The sequence below is a fragment of the Erigeron canadensis genome, chromosome 8 (genome assembly GCF_010389155.1).
Source record: "Erigeron canadensis isolate Cc75 chromosome 8, C_canadensis_v1, whole genome shotgun sequence".
NCBI lineage: Eukaryota > Viridiplantae > Streptophyta > Magnoliopsida > Asterales > Asteraceae > Erigeron > Erigeron canadensis.
Genome location: NC_057768.1, coordinates 26,273,903 through 26,286,984, shown reverse-complemented (window position 1 = coordinate 26,286,984; position 13,082 = coordinate 26,273,903). Strand labels below are relative to the sequence as shown.

Here is a 13,082-nt window from a genome sequence, read left to right as displayed (position 1 = left end):
AACCTCAAGATGTGTTTAGGATCTGGTTATTTGTTGCGATCCTAAGTATATGCTTTTGTTGCCTTGTTGTTGTATTTGTAATTGTATCTTGTTAGAAACATCTATTACTTTGCTAGATGTTTGTTATTTTAATATATTATTTGCCTTTCTAAAAAAAAAACTTAAAATTCTTTCAACAAAACAAACTTTTAATTAAGAAAGAGTTTTTCTTAAAAAGTTAAAACTTAAAATTTCTAACCATACATACATGTTAGCTAAAATGTCTTGTGGACAAATATAACATTTGCTAACAAAAACTAAACATGATAAAATCATAGCAAAACTTAGATTACTTTTTCTACCTTTGGATTAAACCTTAAATATATATCCAAACTTTCAAACAACCGGGTCGGGTCAGAACACCGACCAAGTAGTTCCCATTTCAACACGTTTATGTAAGCTTAATTATTCCATCAAATTGTGTGGCCAATTTTCCGCGACTCAGTTGAAAGAGGATAAAAAAGCCGAATAAATACACGGCGCATGTTAGCATATATACCAATGATAACCTCTCACTTTCCGCCACGTCACTTAATCATCACCATCACACACATTTATCCAAAAAAAAACTCATATGTTCTTATTCTTCATCATCATCTTTGTTTCCTTAACTTGCTTAACTTATCTTCTTTAAATTCAATTATTATATTATTAAATTAAATAAAAACATAAACATATATATATATTTTTTCTCTATAATCAAAAGCTTCACCGGCGCCGGAAAAAAGCTTTTAATTCGTCGATATCTCACTCAGATCACTCTGTTTCTCATCAGGTTGAGTTTTTTGTTTAATTTTATGCATTTTTTGATTATTCTTCATAATTTATATATGTTTATGTATATATTTGTATCTGTATAAATAGTATCAGTTTAAAGTTATTTTTGTAGTTTTATGTGTAAATGTATTGTTATCTGTGATATTTTTGTAGTTATATTAACATTTACGGATATATATATGTATATATGTATGTATAGATTACTGTATGGATTGTGGATTGATGCAACTAGACAATATATGTAGGTGAAAGGTTCATCTAGGGAGTAGTCTTAATGTAGGAAGCTGTAAGGTGCTTCCACGTGTCCTTGATCGAGTCTGGCCGATACCATGCCTGAAAAGTCTTAGCGTTGATGTATCCGAGATTTTTGATGCAAATGCACTTAACTTTTTGAACTTTGATGCATTTACCTTTAGAACTTTGATACACATAACTATCAGGAACATCGAGAGTAAAAGTAGACTTTACTGTTTAATAAACCGGGTGCACGTATTTCAGGTGCATCAAAGAGTAAGTTAGTTGCATCAAAGTGTAAAAAGTTGGTGCATGGAAAAGTAAAATATCATAACTTTACTATTTGATGCACTTAATGTAATTACTTTAGGTGCATCTAAGAGTGAAGTCAGCTGTATTGAGTAAAGAGAAGGTGTACAACTGCATCGTGGAAGCGGTTATCTGCGGGGTCCGGACGGTGACCACTGACTAGATGTTCTGTAAGGCCGGATGGAATTATGTAGACTAACTTGTTTAGATATCATTTCTGATGGTTGACATTCAGTCACTTTTGTTTTAAGTAAATATCTACTCATTTCTTAACTGTTGGTGATAGATTTTATAATCAAACCATTGTCTATTGTAGGTTTTGAAAAGTACTAGGGTGTGGCATTTTTAAGTTTAGGAACATTTAACTTACCAAAAGTTTGAATGTTTACCTAGGATTTTTCCAAACAAGTGCATCATATTACCTATAAGTTTACATGTGATATTGAGTGTTCCCTTTGAATCAGTGGTTCTGCCAAGGTTAAATTTGGCATAATACTAGGAATTTTTCACCTCCAGTTTTACTTATCCATAGCTTTGGCATTTCTCTGATCTATGAAGAATCTGTGTTTGAAATTTGAAATATTTGGTGCTCTTTGATGACTTACTGCAGGATCCGAGCCTGCATTACGTCTTAAGTCCTGTGATATTGCATCTCTTTTTGTCTCTTCAATCTATCTATCATGGCTGCAAGTGGTTCTCTGCTGTTTTCTCGGGAATCGGGGATCATTAGAAGCTCTGTATATAGCAGCCAACATAAGGTGCAGGGTTTTATCCATTGTTCATCGCTTATCTTTGACTCGAAAAAGAAGACTAATAATTAAAAGATTAATAACAAACTAGAGAGCTTCCATGATAGTGTTCACATACTTTTATCTTTTTATCCCTTATTTAATCGTATCTCTTTTTTGTCTTCCTCCAGGGAAGGAAATACAAGGGACAAACTCATTTCTTTCCTGCCACTCTTTCATTTCATTCCACGGTATGTTTTAGATCATTTAAACTCTGCTCCCCTCTTTGTTTTTCTCTTTGTTCTTTTGTTCAATAGAGATCTATTTTTGTCATAACTTCATATTATTAAGTTTTTGACGGATCCTTTACCCATTTGTATTTGAACATCTGATCCAATGAATTGTAGATAGAGGATGGAATTAGTATTCTCCAGATAGTAATCGTTTCGTTTACCCGTCCAACACTAAATGCAACAATGTCCTTTCTCAGATATCAGAATTAAAAGCAACATTTTACCTTTTTGCAAAGTTTTAACATGAATAATCTATTTATCGAGTTACAAAGTCCAGTGACATTTATTTTGGTGTACACGAGCTTACTTTATATTGTCATTGTTGATGGAAATTTCTAATGCTACACTAATAGTCAAACATATCGTTTAGCCGTGTCTTGTCAAAATGGTATTTATTTTAGGACGGAGGAATTGCTTCTTATGCATTTGACCTTAAGCCATTAAAAATTCTTCAAATACATTTTTTGAAGATTTACTGTGCATGAGATCAGGATCATGTCATGATGATTATGTCTGGTGCACCTGCAGTTAAAAGAACTTTCGAGTGTAGATCTTCTGACCATACAAGAGCCACTAAAACCGATGTCAGCTAGGTGTAACATTTTTGTTTGTCGAGCTCTTTTCTCACCAAATGGAGGAAACCAGATTCCTATATTAAAAACAGCCGCTACAGTACTGGCAAGGTGGTTTTCCCTCAATTGTGTTGGCATTCTCTAACTTGTACCTGTTTACAAATTATTTATCATCATTTCAGGATCATGCAGCAAAATTACTATCTAATTATAAGGTTTCTAACCATGGATGTTAGAATTAAAAACCTATTTTTCACACTTGTTAGACCTAAGGCATTGCTTAATAAATTCACATTTCCATCTTCCCTTTATCTTTTTAATTGCCGTTTTATCAAACTAAGAGATGTTGGAATGGGTAAACAACTGATCGTGACGTTAAACTTTCTTTTGTTTTAAGTTGTTTGCGGTAAAATGCAGGTCATATGAAGCTTTTCATGGCCGGTCTCTTGTAGTGCAATTGATTCCAGCTGTTGGAATTATCGCTTTTGCTGCATGGGGTCTTGGACCTTTAATGCGTTTTGGCAGGGTCCTTTTTCTGCAGGTATATAGAGTAAAGTTATGTTATCACTTTTCATTTAATTAATTAATAGCCTGATACCATTATTACTTCATACAGAAAAATGATAATAGTTGGAGCAAGAGTAAAGAACACCAGGTGATGACATCTTATATTCAACCTTTGTTGTTATGGGGCGGTGCTGTACTTATATGCAGGTAAAATTAACATTGTTGTGGAACTGTAGAAGTTGTTAGTATGTATGATAGTACCAGATTTTCTATGCCATATGTTCTATAACAACAACTGATATTCACAGAGTACTGGAACCAGTTATCCTACCTTCTGCACCAAGCCAAGCTGTCAAACAGCGGCTTCTGAATTTTGTGCGCTCATTATCTACAGTATTGGCATTTGCGTACTGCTTATCAAGGTAATCTGTCTGAAGCTCAAGCAATTATTCTTTACCATAAGTAGGTATTCTTTACCATTGGGGCGGGGCGGGGCAGGGCAGGGCGGTGTATCTAACTTGTAATTTGGGATACTTAACTAAATTTTCCTTGTTGGGAATCTAAAAAGTCACATTTGCATGGGACCTTATGTATTACCTTTGAAATGACAAAATCACAAAAAACTTTTCAATACTGCCAATTTACATTGATTACATTTCTATGCACGCCAAAAACATCACACAACAATAACAACTTATGCGAAGCAGAAAAAAGCCAAAAGCACAAAACAATTCTTGCATAACTACAAATGCATAACTTTATAACATGGTAACATACAATGCATGATCATAGCATTTTAACTCATATTTAGCCAAAATGAACAGACACTTGATTATTAAAGACTTCGCTTGCTCGATTTAATAGGGTAGACACAAGTATGTTTAAATTTGACAATTCTTGCATCTGAGAAAGCCTAAAATTTGGAAGTCAGTGGTTGGATTCCATGTTAGAGAATTCATTTAAATCATTCATTTACAAATGAATAGAAAAAGGAAAAGAAAGGGAGGGCCTAGTAAAAAAAAAAAGGAGTAGTAATCTTTTAAACCAGACAACTTAAAACTTATTCAAGGACCGAGGGCCTAGTTAAAAATATTAAATTTTCCCGCTTGAATCTATTATAAATTTTGTAGACATAGAGGGCCATTCCCCCACTGCATTGTGAGTGGAATAGTGGATCCGCCCCTCTTGTTATAATAGGTTATCTTCCTCATGCCTTACCAAAAAGGGTTATGTATTTTTCTTCCATGTCATCAGATGATATTTAGACAATGTTCTATTTTGTTTTGGCAGCTTGATACAACAAACACAAAAATTCTTTGTGGAGAAAAAGGATCCTAGCGATGCAAGAACTGTATGCCTTCATTACCGTATCATATCTAAATTCTTTTTTCTATCAAGATCTTCTTTCATTGACATAACTGGAAGGGAGAAACGTTTTTGGTCTTTGAATGGATGTCCTTTTTGGCATTTTCACATGTATAAATGAGTCAAACAGATAACATTAGAAACTAACCTTAAACGGTATCCGATCTAATAGTCGAAAGTTGCTAAGAATGCATTTCAATGCATAAAAGCTCCTAATTAAATATAATATAATTTTGTATTAATTTTTGTATATCTTGTTTCTTTTACTCTAATGGCATTAGATAACTGCTAAATTGCTGTTAACTTTTTTTTCTTCTTTTGTATGTTGATTTACAGATGGGTTATGAATTTGCTGGGAAGGCTGTTTATTCTGCAGTTTGGGTTGCATCTATTTCATTATTCATGGAGTTGCTGGGTTTCTCTACTCAGAAATGGGTAACAGCTGGAGGTCTTGGTACTGTATTGCTTACGCTTGCAGGCCGTGAGGTACACTCCTAATTATTTTAAGGCCTTCTTATGCTTAATGGACTTTTTTTTTGAGCTCTTTACAAGACTCTTTTGTTGTGAATAATGGTTATTTAATGTGCTTTCCATGTAGATATTTACAAATTTTCTTTCAAGTGTAATGATCCATGCAACAAGACCATTTGTACTAAGTGAATGGATTCAAACAAAAATTGACGGGTATGAAGTGTCCGGTACAGTTGAGGTATGCAATTCCTGTATACTTCTCGAAATAAACCAAAGATAGAGTTGCAAAGAATGCACGCATTGTTGTTTATTTTGTTCTTGTCTTGTATGATGCCATTGGTCCGTTAACTCAATATGACAGAGGTGAAATTTGTGTTTAAGACAACTTGCACATATGCTTATGTTGTAAGGGTAGTGATATGTACAGTTGTACACCACTACTTTCGCCTATACAACACCAATTTATGCTTTAAGATGTTGGATATGTGTTGGTGGTTAGAGCATGAAAATCGGTGGTGTATGGACAAAAGAGATGTTGTACATATCACCACCCATGTCAATGTATCTGATGCATTTAGTTAAAGATCCACTGATGGAGTTGTATATAATCTCATGAGAGTCAAACGTGTTAACCAGAAAACCTTGAAAACATGATTGAGTTCAAATTGGTTGAAAATGACCTGAAGGGCATTTTAATGCTTATAACCTCTTAAGTTGCCTTATTTAATATTTTTTGTTGCTTCAGCACGTGGGGTGGTGGTCCCCGACAATCATAAGAGGTGACGATCGTGAGGCTATTCACATCCCAAACCATAAATTCACGGTGAACGTGGTGAGAAATCTGACCCAAAAAACACATTGGCGTGTCAAGACTCACCTTGCCATCAGTCACTTGGATGTCAATAAAATCAACGTAAGTAGTGTATGTAACTCTCTTAATTTCATTATGCTTGGTGGTTTTAGTTTGTGCATGCCCTACATTATTGTCTTATATTTTGGGAGCAGAACATTGTGGCTGATATGCGCAAGGTTTTGGCGAAAAATCCTCAAGTAGAGCAGCAAAAGCTACATAGGCGTGTGTTCCTGGACAATGTTGACCCTGAAAATCAGGCTCTTAGGGTAACTCATGTTAATTTAAATTTAAACACTATTTGTTTACCCCATCTATTCCACTTCTCTGTTCTATATTTTGTTTGCCCTTTATCGTGATATATTTATCTTCACATAAATGAATGAGAGTCATCATCGGTTTTCATTTCTTCTTGCACCATTTCCTATCGGGTAAATTGCCTAAAATCAATGTTCTGTTTTGCACTAAAGGGGTAATGTTAATTTTGAGACAATAAAAGAAGTCACTAGTCAATTTAAAACAAATAAAGTCAGTCACTAATCAATTTGAAACATATAAGGGGGTAAAACACTGTTCAAGTGTGGTGGTTTACGGTGGTATCCCTTTATCTTTTTCAAATTAATTAGTGACCCTTGTCGTAATATTAGCATTACCTTTTATTGTGAAAAAGAACATTAACCGCTTCTTTTTAGGCAATTTTCCCTCTCTGAGAATGTTGATGAAAGCTAAAGCATTTCTTTGCTCTAGTTTGTATTTGAATGAAATAAAGGAAGTTGATATATCTCAGAATTATCTATGTATAAGCTTTAAAGGGATAATAATATAGTAGAGAAATGGTTTGCAACTACCATAAGCGGAGAAGAAAGATTTATACACATATGTTTAGGCAAAGATGGAACATAAGTTAGATTACTAATGTAATAATATTATTTCGGTAAACATAAACTCGACTCAACTTGATGAACCCAATCAGGGTAAGCACAAGTATGACAATAACTTTGACACACACTGAAAAATTAGCCGTTTTGACACGTTACACTACCAGGCCAGCCCAGCTATTTTTCTTGCATCTAGGTAAAATCCACTGGATGCTAATGTTATGTTAATACCCTTGGTTTTGTTTTACAGATTATGATTTCTTGCTTTGTGAAAACACCACGTTTTGAAGAATATCTTGGTGTGAAGGTTAGAGTTCACTCTTTTGTACTACTCATTTTTCTTCCAACTAAAGTGTATTTTTCTGTTTTAATTTCATTCACCTTCTGGCATTATTGATGTTCTTATTTTTATTTTAAATGCAGGAAGCTATTTTGTTGGATCTCCTTAGAGTAATCAGCCATCACCGTGCACGTCTTGCCACACCTCTTCGTACAGTCCAGAGAATCTACCGTGATGCCGCCGATATTGATAATGTTCCATTTTCTGATATATTCACTCATGACCGAGCAGCTGCTAACCGTCCATACCTACTGATAGAGCCTTCTTATAAGATCAATGGTGAGGAAAAAAGTAAACCTTCATCTCGACAGGCTAACCCTGAAGAAAAAGACAGTAAGCCTGTAACTCAGGTAACATCAGAGCCGACCCCAGATCCCAACCCAAAGCCGACTCCTGAAGTTAAAACCTCACATGTAGGACCCACTGCCTCCACTCGATCCCCTCAGGGAGAGCCATCATCATCATCATCACCATCTTCATCATCGAGTGCTAATACAAGGTCAGCATTGGAAGATAACATTGTACTAGGGGTGGCTCTAGAGGGTTCAAAACGGGTGCTACCCATTGAGGATGAAATGGGACCAGCATCCTCTCCTACCCTCTCGGAGCCCAAGGAACTGGCTAGCCGTTTAAATGGAGGTGGTGGTGGACACACCACGACAATTGGCAAAGACCAGAAAGATGATCAGACATCTTTAGGGTCAGGGACTACGAGTGAACAAAGAGAACAAGAAAAGAGGTAAGTTTATATTATTGGTAAAGGTTATATTGTCGTTTAGAGATGTGACAAGCTGTTTTTTAGTAAGCTTGCATCATTACGATGTATTCATCTCACAAAATGATGCATTAATATCACAAAATTTCATAGTTTGTATATCATTGTGGAGCTAGGAGTGTGTTACGTTGGGAAAGGTTTCAGTCTCTTCTTCAGACTTGTATTTGTATTTGTGGCAGTCACACCAATTTATAGGTGTTCATTCAGTTGAAACCTTAAACCAGACAACCTGCCCTCCATGGAGTCGAGTGATGTTGGTGAGCTGTATGATGCGCAACTATTTCGTATACAAACTAATTGATCGTAACGCGGGGTGGATTTAATTTGGTTCATTTTTAAGCGACATCGTAACAGGATACAAACTTAAGGAGAAGTATTGCCAAAATATATAGAGTTAATTACTGAAATGATACCTCACGTTTACGCCATATTACTGGTTTCATACCTTTCCTTTCGAAATTACGTTGATCATACCCAACATATGCAAATCTCCACTCGAACCATACTGGAGGCTAATGTCGTCAGTTGGCCGTTAAAACCTCCCTCATGTGACTTGCACGTGAGGGGTAAATATGTAATATTGCGTTTCCTAATTACTGAAATGGTACCTAACGTTTGCATGATATTGCTGGTTTCATACCTATATGTTTCTTAATTACTTAAATGGTACATAATGTTTAGTTATTAATTTTTTTATATTTTTTTTAATTTGTTCTAATTTTCTTTTATAAAAATTCTCCAAAACTTGTTATAATTTAATGAAAATAGTTAAATAGCACCTATAATCCACTAAAAAATAATACCAAATAGTTATTTCATAACAAAATATAAGTTTAAAGTTCATGAATAACCAAAAATAGTAATAAAGTATCATAAAAATAATTTTTTTAAAAAATAAAATTTTCTTTTTAAAAAATTTCGGAAATACCGCAACGGTAATACCAGAAATATCTAGGAATACCAGGAATATCAGCAGGTATTTACGGGTATTTAAAATATTGCTTTAAGCTTCGTGTCACAGTAAATACTGACTTGTATTTCTGGTATTACCATTGCGATATTTCCAGAATTTTTTCAAGAAAAAAAAAAATTTCCTCGCAAATTTTTTTAAAATTGTTTTATGATAATTTATTGCTATTTTTGGTTATTCGTGAATTTTAAAACTTATATTTTGTTATGAAATAGCTATTTGGTATTATTTTTGAGTGGATTATAAGTGTATTCTGACTATTTTAATTACATTGTAACAAGTTTTGGAGAATTTTTATAAAAGAAAAATAAAACAAATTAAAAAAATAAAAAACAAATAAATAAATTAATAACTAAATATTAGGTACCATTTAAGTAATTAAGAAACATATAGGTATGAAATCAGCAATATTGTGCAAACGTTAGGTACCATTTCAGTAATTAGGAAACGCGATATTACATATTTACCCCTCACGTGGGGGAGGTTTTTACGGCCAGCTGACGGCGTTAGCCTCCAGTATGGTCCGAGTGGAGATTTGCATACGTTGGGTATGATCAGCGTAATTTCGAAAAGAAAGGTATGAAACCAGTAATATGGCGCAAACGTGAGGTACCATTTCAGTAATTAACTCAAATATATATGTAAAACGATGCCTATCCAATTTAGGCAAGTAATTTTAGATTTAAAGGACAAAACTGGACTGAATAAAAACTGATCTAAGAACTCTAGGCCAATTTTAAAGTTAGCATGTTATGTACAACCTGGTAACCATCAGCTTGAATGCATCATAAATAATTTATGTTTTTTTTTGCAATACGATCTTTGTATTGATGAGAATATCATTGGGGGCGAATCCTTCTAATTTCTGAAGAGTACGATGATATTGGGAATGGACACGACCAATGATAAGCCATGTAGAAATGAAAAATTATCAAATAACTCAAATTATAGAAGTTAAAAAAAGATGCAATGGTGTGCTTCAAAGAAACACAATTGCAATTTTACAAGTGTACCGGTTGTACTCTTCAAGTCTTCGGTTCAACAATAATAAGCATATATTTATGGTAATCGGGGGTGAGAACTCAAAAAAAAAAAAAGACTCGAGAACATTATGGACCATGTTCTATTTTCCCTTTCTTCTATAAAATATGAAAATTTATCCAAACTATTTAAAATGATTTATCTCACAAACCGTAAATTGTTAGATGAAAAAAAAAGTATGAGTTATTTTAAAATTTCGTTCTTTTTCATTAGAGAGGCGTGCGCAATTGCAGATGCAAAACTAGATGTAGCATCTGTTGAGAAACACGGATTGTAGATAGGCAATTTATATAGATATATATATATATCGTATGTATATTTTGGATCGTAAAAATTTTATGGTTTAACGATTGATTATATTAAGTGTTTGTTCACCGAATGTAAAAAAATTATCATTTGAACCTTGAAGTATATCCATACCTTTTCCAACACTTTATACATATTATATTGTTTTTGTTTTTGCTTAGCTAATGATATTGCATTACTTTTGTTGTTTTTAAAGATGGGTGTTGGAAAGTCTCATACATATGGGGACTGTTTGGCAAAGGCTTTTTAGTGGCTTTTAAGGGCTCAAAAGCCTTTAGCTTTTAAAAATAAGCTCATTTGAAAATTATAGCCTTGTTTGGCAATACATAAGAAATCAAAAGCCTCAGCCCCGAAAAACTCCTAAAAGCCCCAAAAGGTCTTTAAAATAAAAGCTTGTAGGAAGAGAGTTGGAAAAAAGCCCCAGCCCCTAGCCCCAACGTCAAGCTCCAGCCACAAGCCCTTAACTACAGCCTTAGCTCTAAGCTTTTGTGCCAAACATACCCTGTTAGAACCACGTTAGTGTGACCGTCACTGATCATGTATCATTCATGATATGATAATTGACGATAACTGAAATCTCTATGTCTAAGTAAATATATGATGGACGTATTTACTCTTAGAGACGTAGTATAGGGTTTCCCATTAGGTGATTGTAACTAAGAGGACTAATGGTACACACATTAAACACCAGAAGGGTTGAATGGGTAAATATTAAAGGGTTGAATGTGTAATTACTCTCATTATAAATAGAGGGTAATTAACCCTAAGTTAAGGTTAATCCATACACACCTTATACCCTAATTTTCGTGTGCCTCCTCTCTCTAAATTCGTTCATCATGTTCTGGACGAATTTCCCATCCCATTATTACTCAATCACCTTGTTATGAGAACCTGAAATCAATAGCAATTATGCTTTATGCCTTTACAGATTCCACAGGATGATTGGGGATGTTTTATCACTTGAATCGAATCATCTTTATTCCAACAGACCCATGGTGAAAGAGTTCACCATTGTAGTTTTCATCTCCGTTGTGTGAGATTTTCCTGCACCCGTTTTCAAAAATGCAGCAAATCATAAGCTTCATGAGTCACATGTCGGGGTTGAATGCATTTACTTCCAGACTTGTATGCAGATCAACCTGTATTACTATAATCTTTCAGGACATGGATTTAGATGAAAGTGTTGTTTACCCAAAATTTAGTTTGTCCTCTGATTGTGATTCTATATACTTGTTGAATATGGTGTGAACATATTATATATTTTTTGCATAATCTTTTGATAGCATCAATGACACAATTATAAATGGTGATTTTGATCTTCTCTATTTAGATTGTGAAATTTATATCTATACTATATTAATAAACAAAATACCATTCCTTCTTTTCAATTCTCTACTTTTAAAATACTCAAAATACTTTTAATTTTTCAACACATTTTTAACTCACACATTAAATCTACCCAATATATCCATAAAATAGTTACACCCATATTTATCTAAACTATCTATCTTCTTTATTAAATAATTTAAATATTTCCACTTAATGTCTCTAACCATAAAATAACTACACTACCATTTACATAAATTACCTTTAGATTAATAACCACATCGTTACCACCACCGCCATTAGCACCACCTGTTGCCGCCACCATCGCCGCATTGCGCGGGTACCCATCTCGTTATACTTATATTTCAAGAGCCATCTAGTATATTTGTATTAATGTAACTATACAAGAGCATAATGGTTTATTTTTGTATGTACATCTTATATATATATATAGAGGGGATGGGAATATAAGGCTGTCGGTATTTAAGTTTAGGTGTGGAACATTCACATATTATTTTTTTAATCCATAAAAATCATGGGGCCCATGCATTTATTCATTAAACAAGAAATAATAAAATATTAGTATGTAAGGGGTTCCACACCTAAGCTTAGGTGTCGGACAACCTTATATTCCCTTTTCCCATATATATATATACATATGGGAAAAGGGAATATATATTTATGTAAATGGTAGTGTAGTTATTTTATGGTTTGAGACATTAAGTGGAAATATTTAAATTATTTAATAAAGAAGATAGATAGTTTAGATAAATATGGGTGTAAATATTTTATGGATATATTGGGTAGATTTAGTGTGTGAGTTAAAAATGTGTTGAAAAATTAAAAGTATTTTGAGTATTTTAAAAGTAGAGAATTGAAAAGAAGGGAGGGTAGTTTGTTTATTAATATAGTATAGATATAAATTTCGCAATCTAAATAGAGAAGATCAAAATCACAAATAAAAATATTTATGATTAAAGTTGGTAAAATTTGATTTTAAAATTTTAAAAAGACTAGTTTAATGCCACATCTATTCCTGTGGTTTTGGAGAAGTAATTTGGCACCAAACTTGAACTCAACACCATAAGGAGGTTGCAAATGAGCAGTTTAGGAATAGATGCTCGGTGGTCTCTGGATGAAAATTGCAAAGTGGGCAAAGAGACGAAGATGTAGGAACTTGTCTAAGTGACAACTGGTCCAAAGTCGGGAGTCTTTGTATTTCAATTCGCCAGCCTAGAATATTAGCTTTAAACGGAGCGAGCTTGTTCCATGGGAAGATCCATCTATTTGGTCCAGTCGGA

General features: G+C 33.8%; 1 protein-coding gene across 2 annotated transcripts; it reads left to right on the top strand.

Annotated features, from left to right (window-relative positions):
- Positions 1–666: 666 nt before the first annotated feature.
- On the top strand, positions 667–8,242 carry LOC122578106 (mechanosensitive ion channel protein 2, chloroplastic-like). Of its 2 annotated transcripts, none has more exons than XM_043749986.1 (14): positions 667–814; positions 1,970–2,117; positions 2,279–2,338; positions 2,909–3,063; positions 3,370–3,493; positions 3,569–3,666; positions 3,768–3,881; positions 4,750–4,810; positions 5,161–5,310; positions 5,423–5,533; positions 6,041–6,208; positions 6,301–6,414; positions 7,274–7,330; positions 7,447–8,242. In XM_043749986.1, the coding sequence occupies exons 2-14, from the start codon at positions 2,040–2,042 to the stop codon at positions 8,104–8,106; spliced, it is 1,950 nt and encodes a 649-aa protein (XP_043605921.1). In that variant the 5' UTR covers positions 667–814; positions 1,970–2,039; the 3' UTR covers positions 8,107–8,242. The 2 variants fall into 2 exon arrangements, with proteins under 2 accessions (XP_043605921.1, XP_043605922.1); XM_043749987.1 differs by lacking the exon at positions 667–814 and adding an exon at positions 1,426–1,529.
- Positions 8,243–13,082: the final 4,840 nt, after the last annotated feature.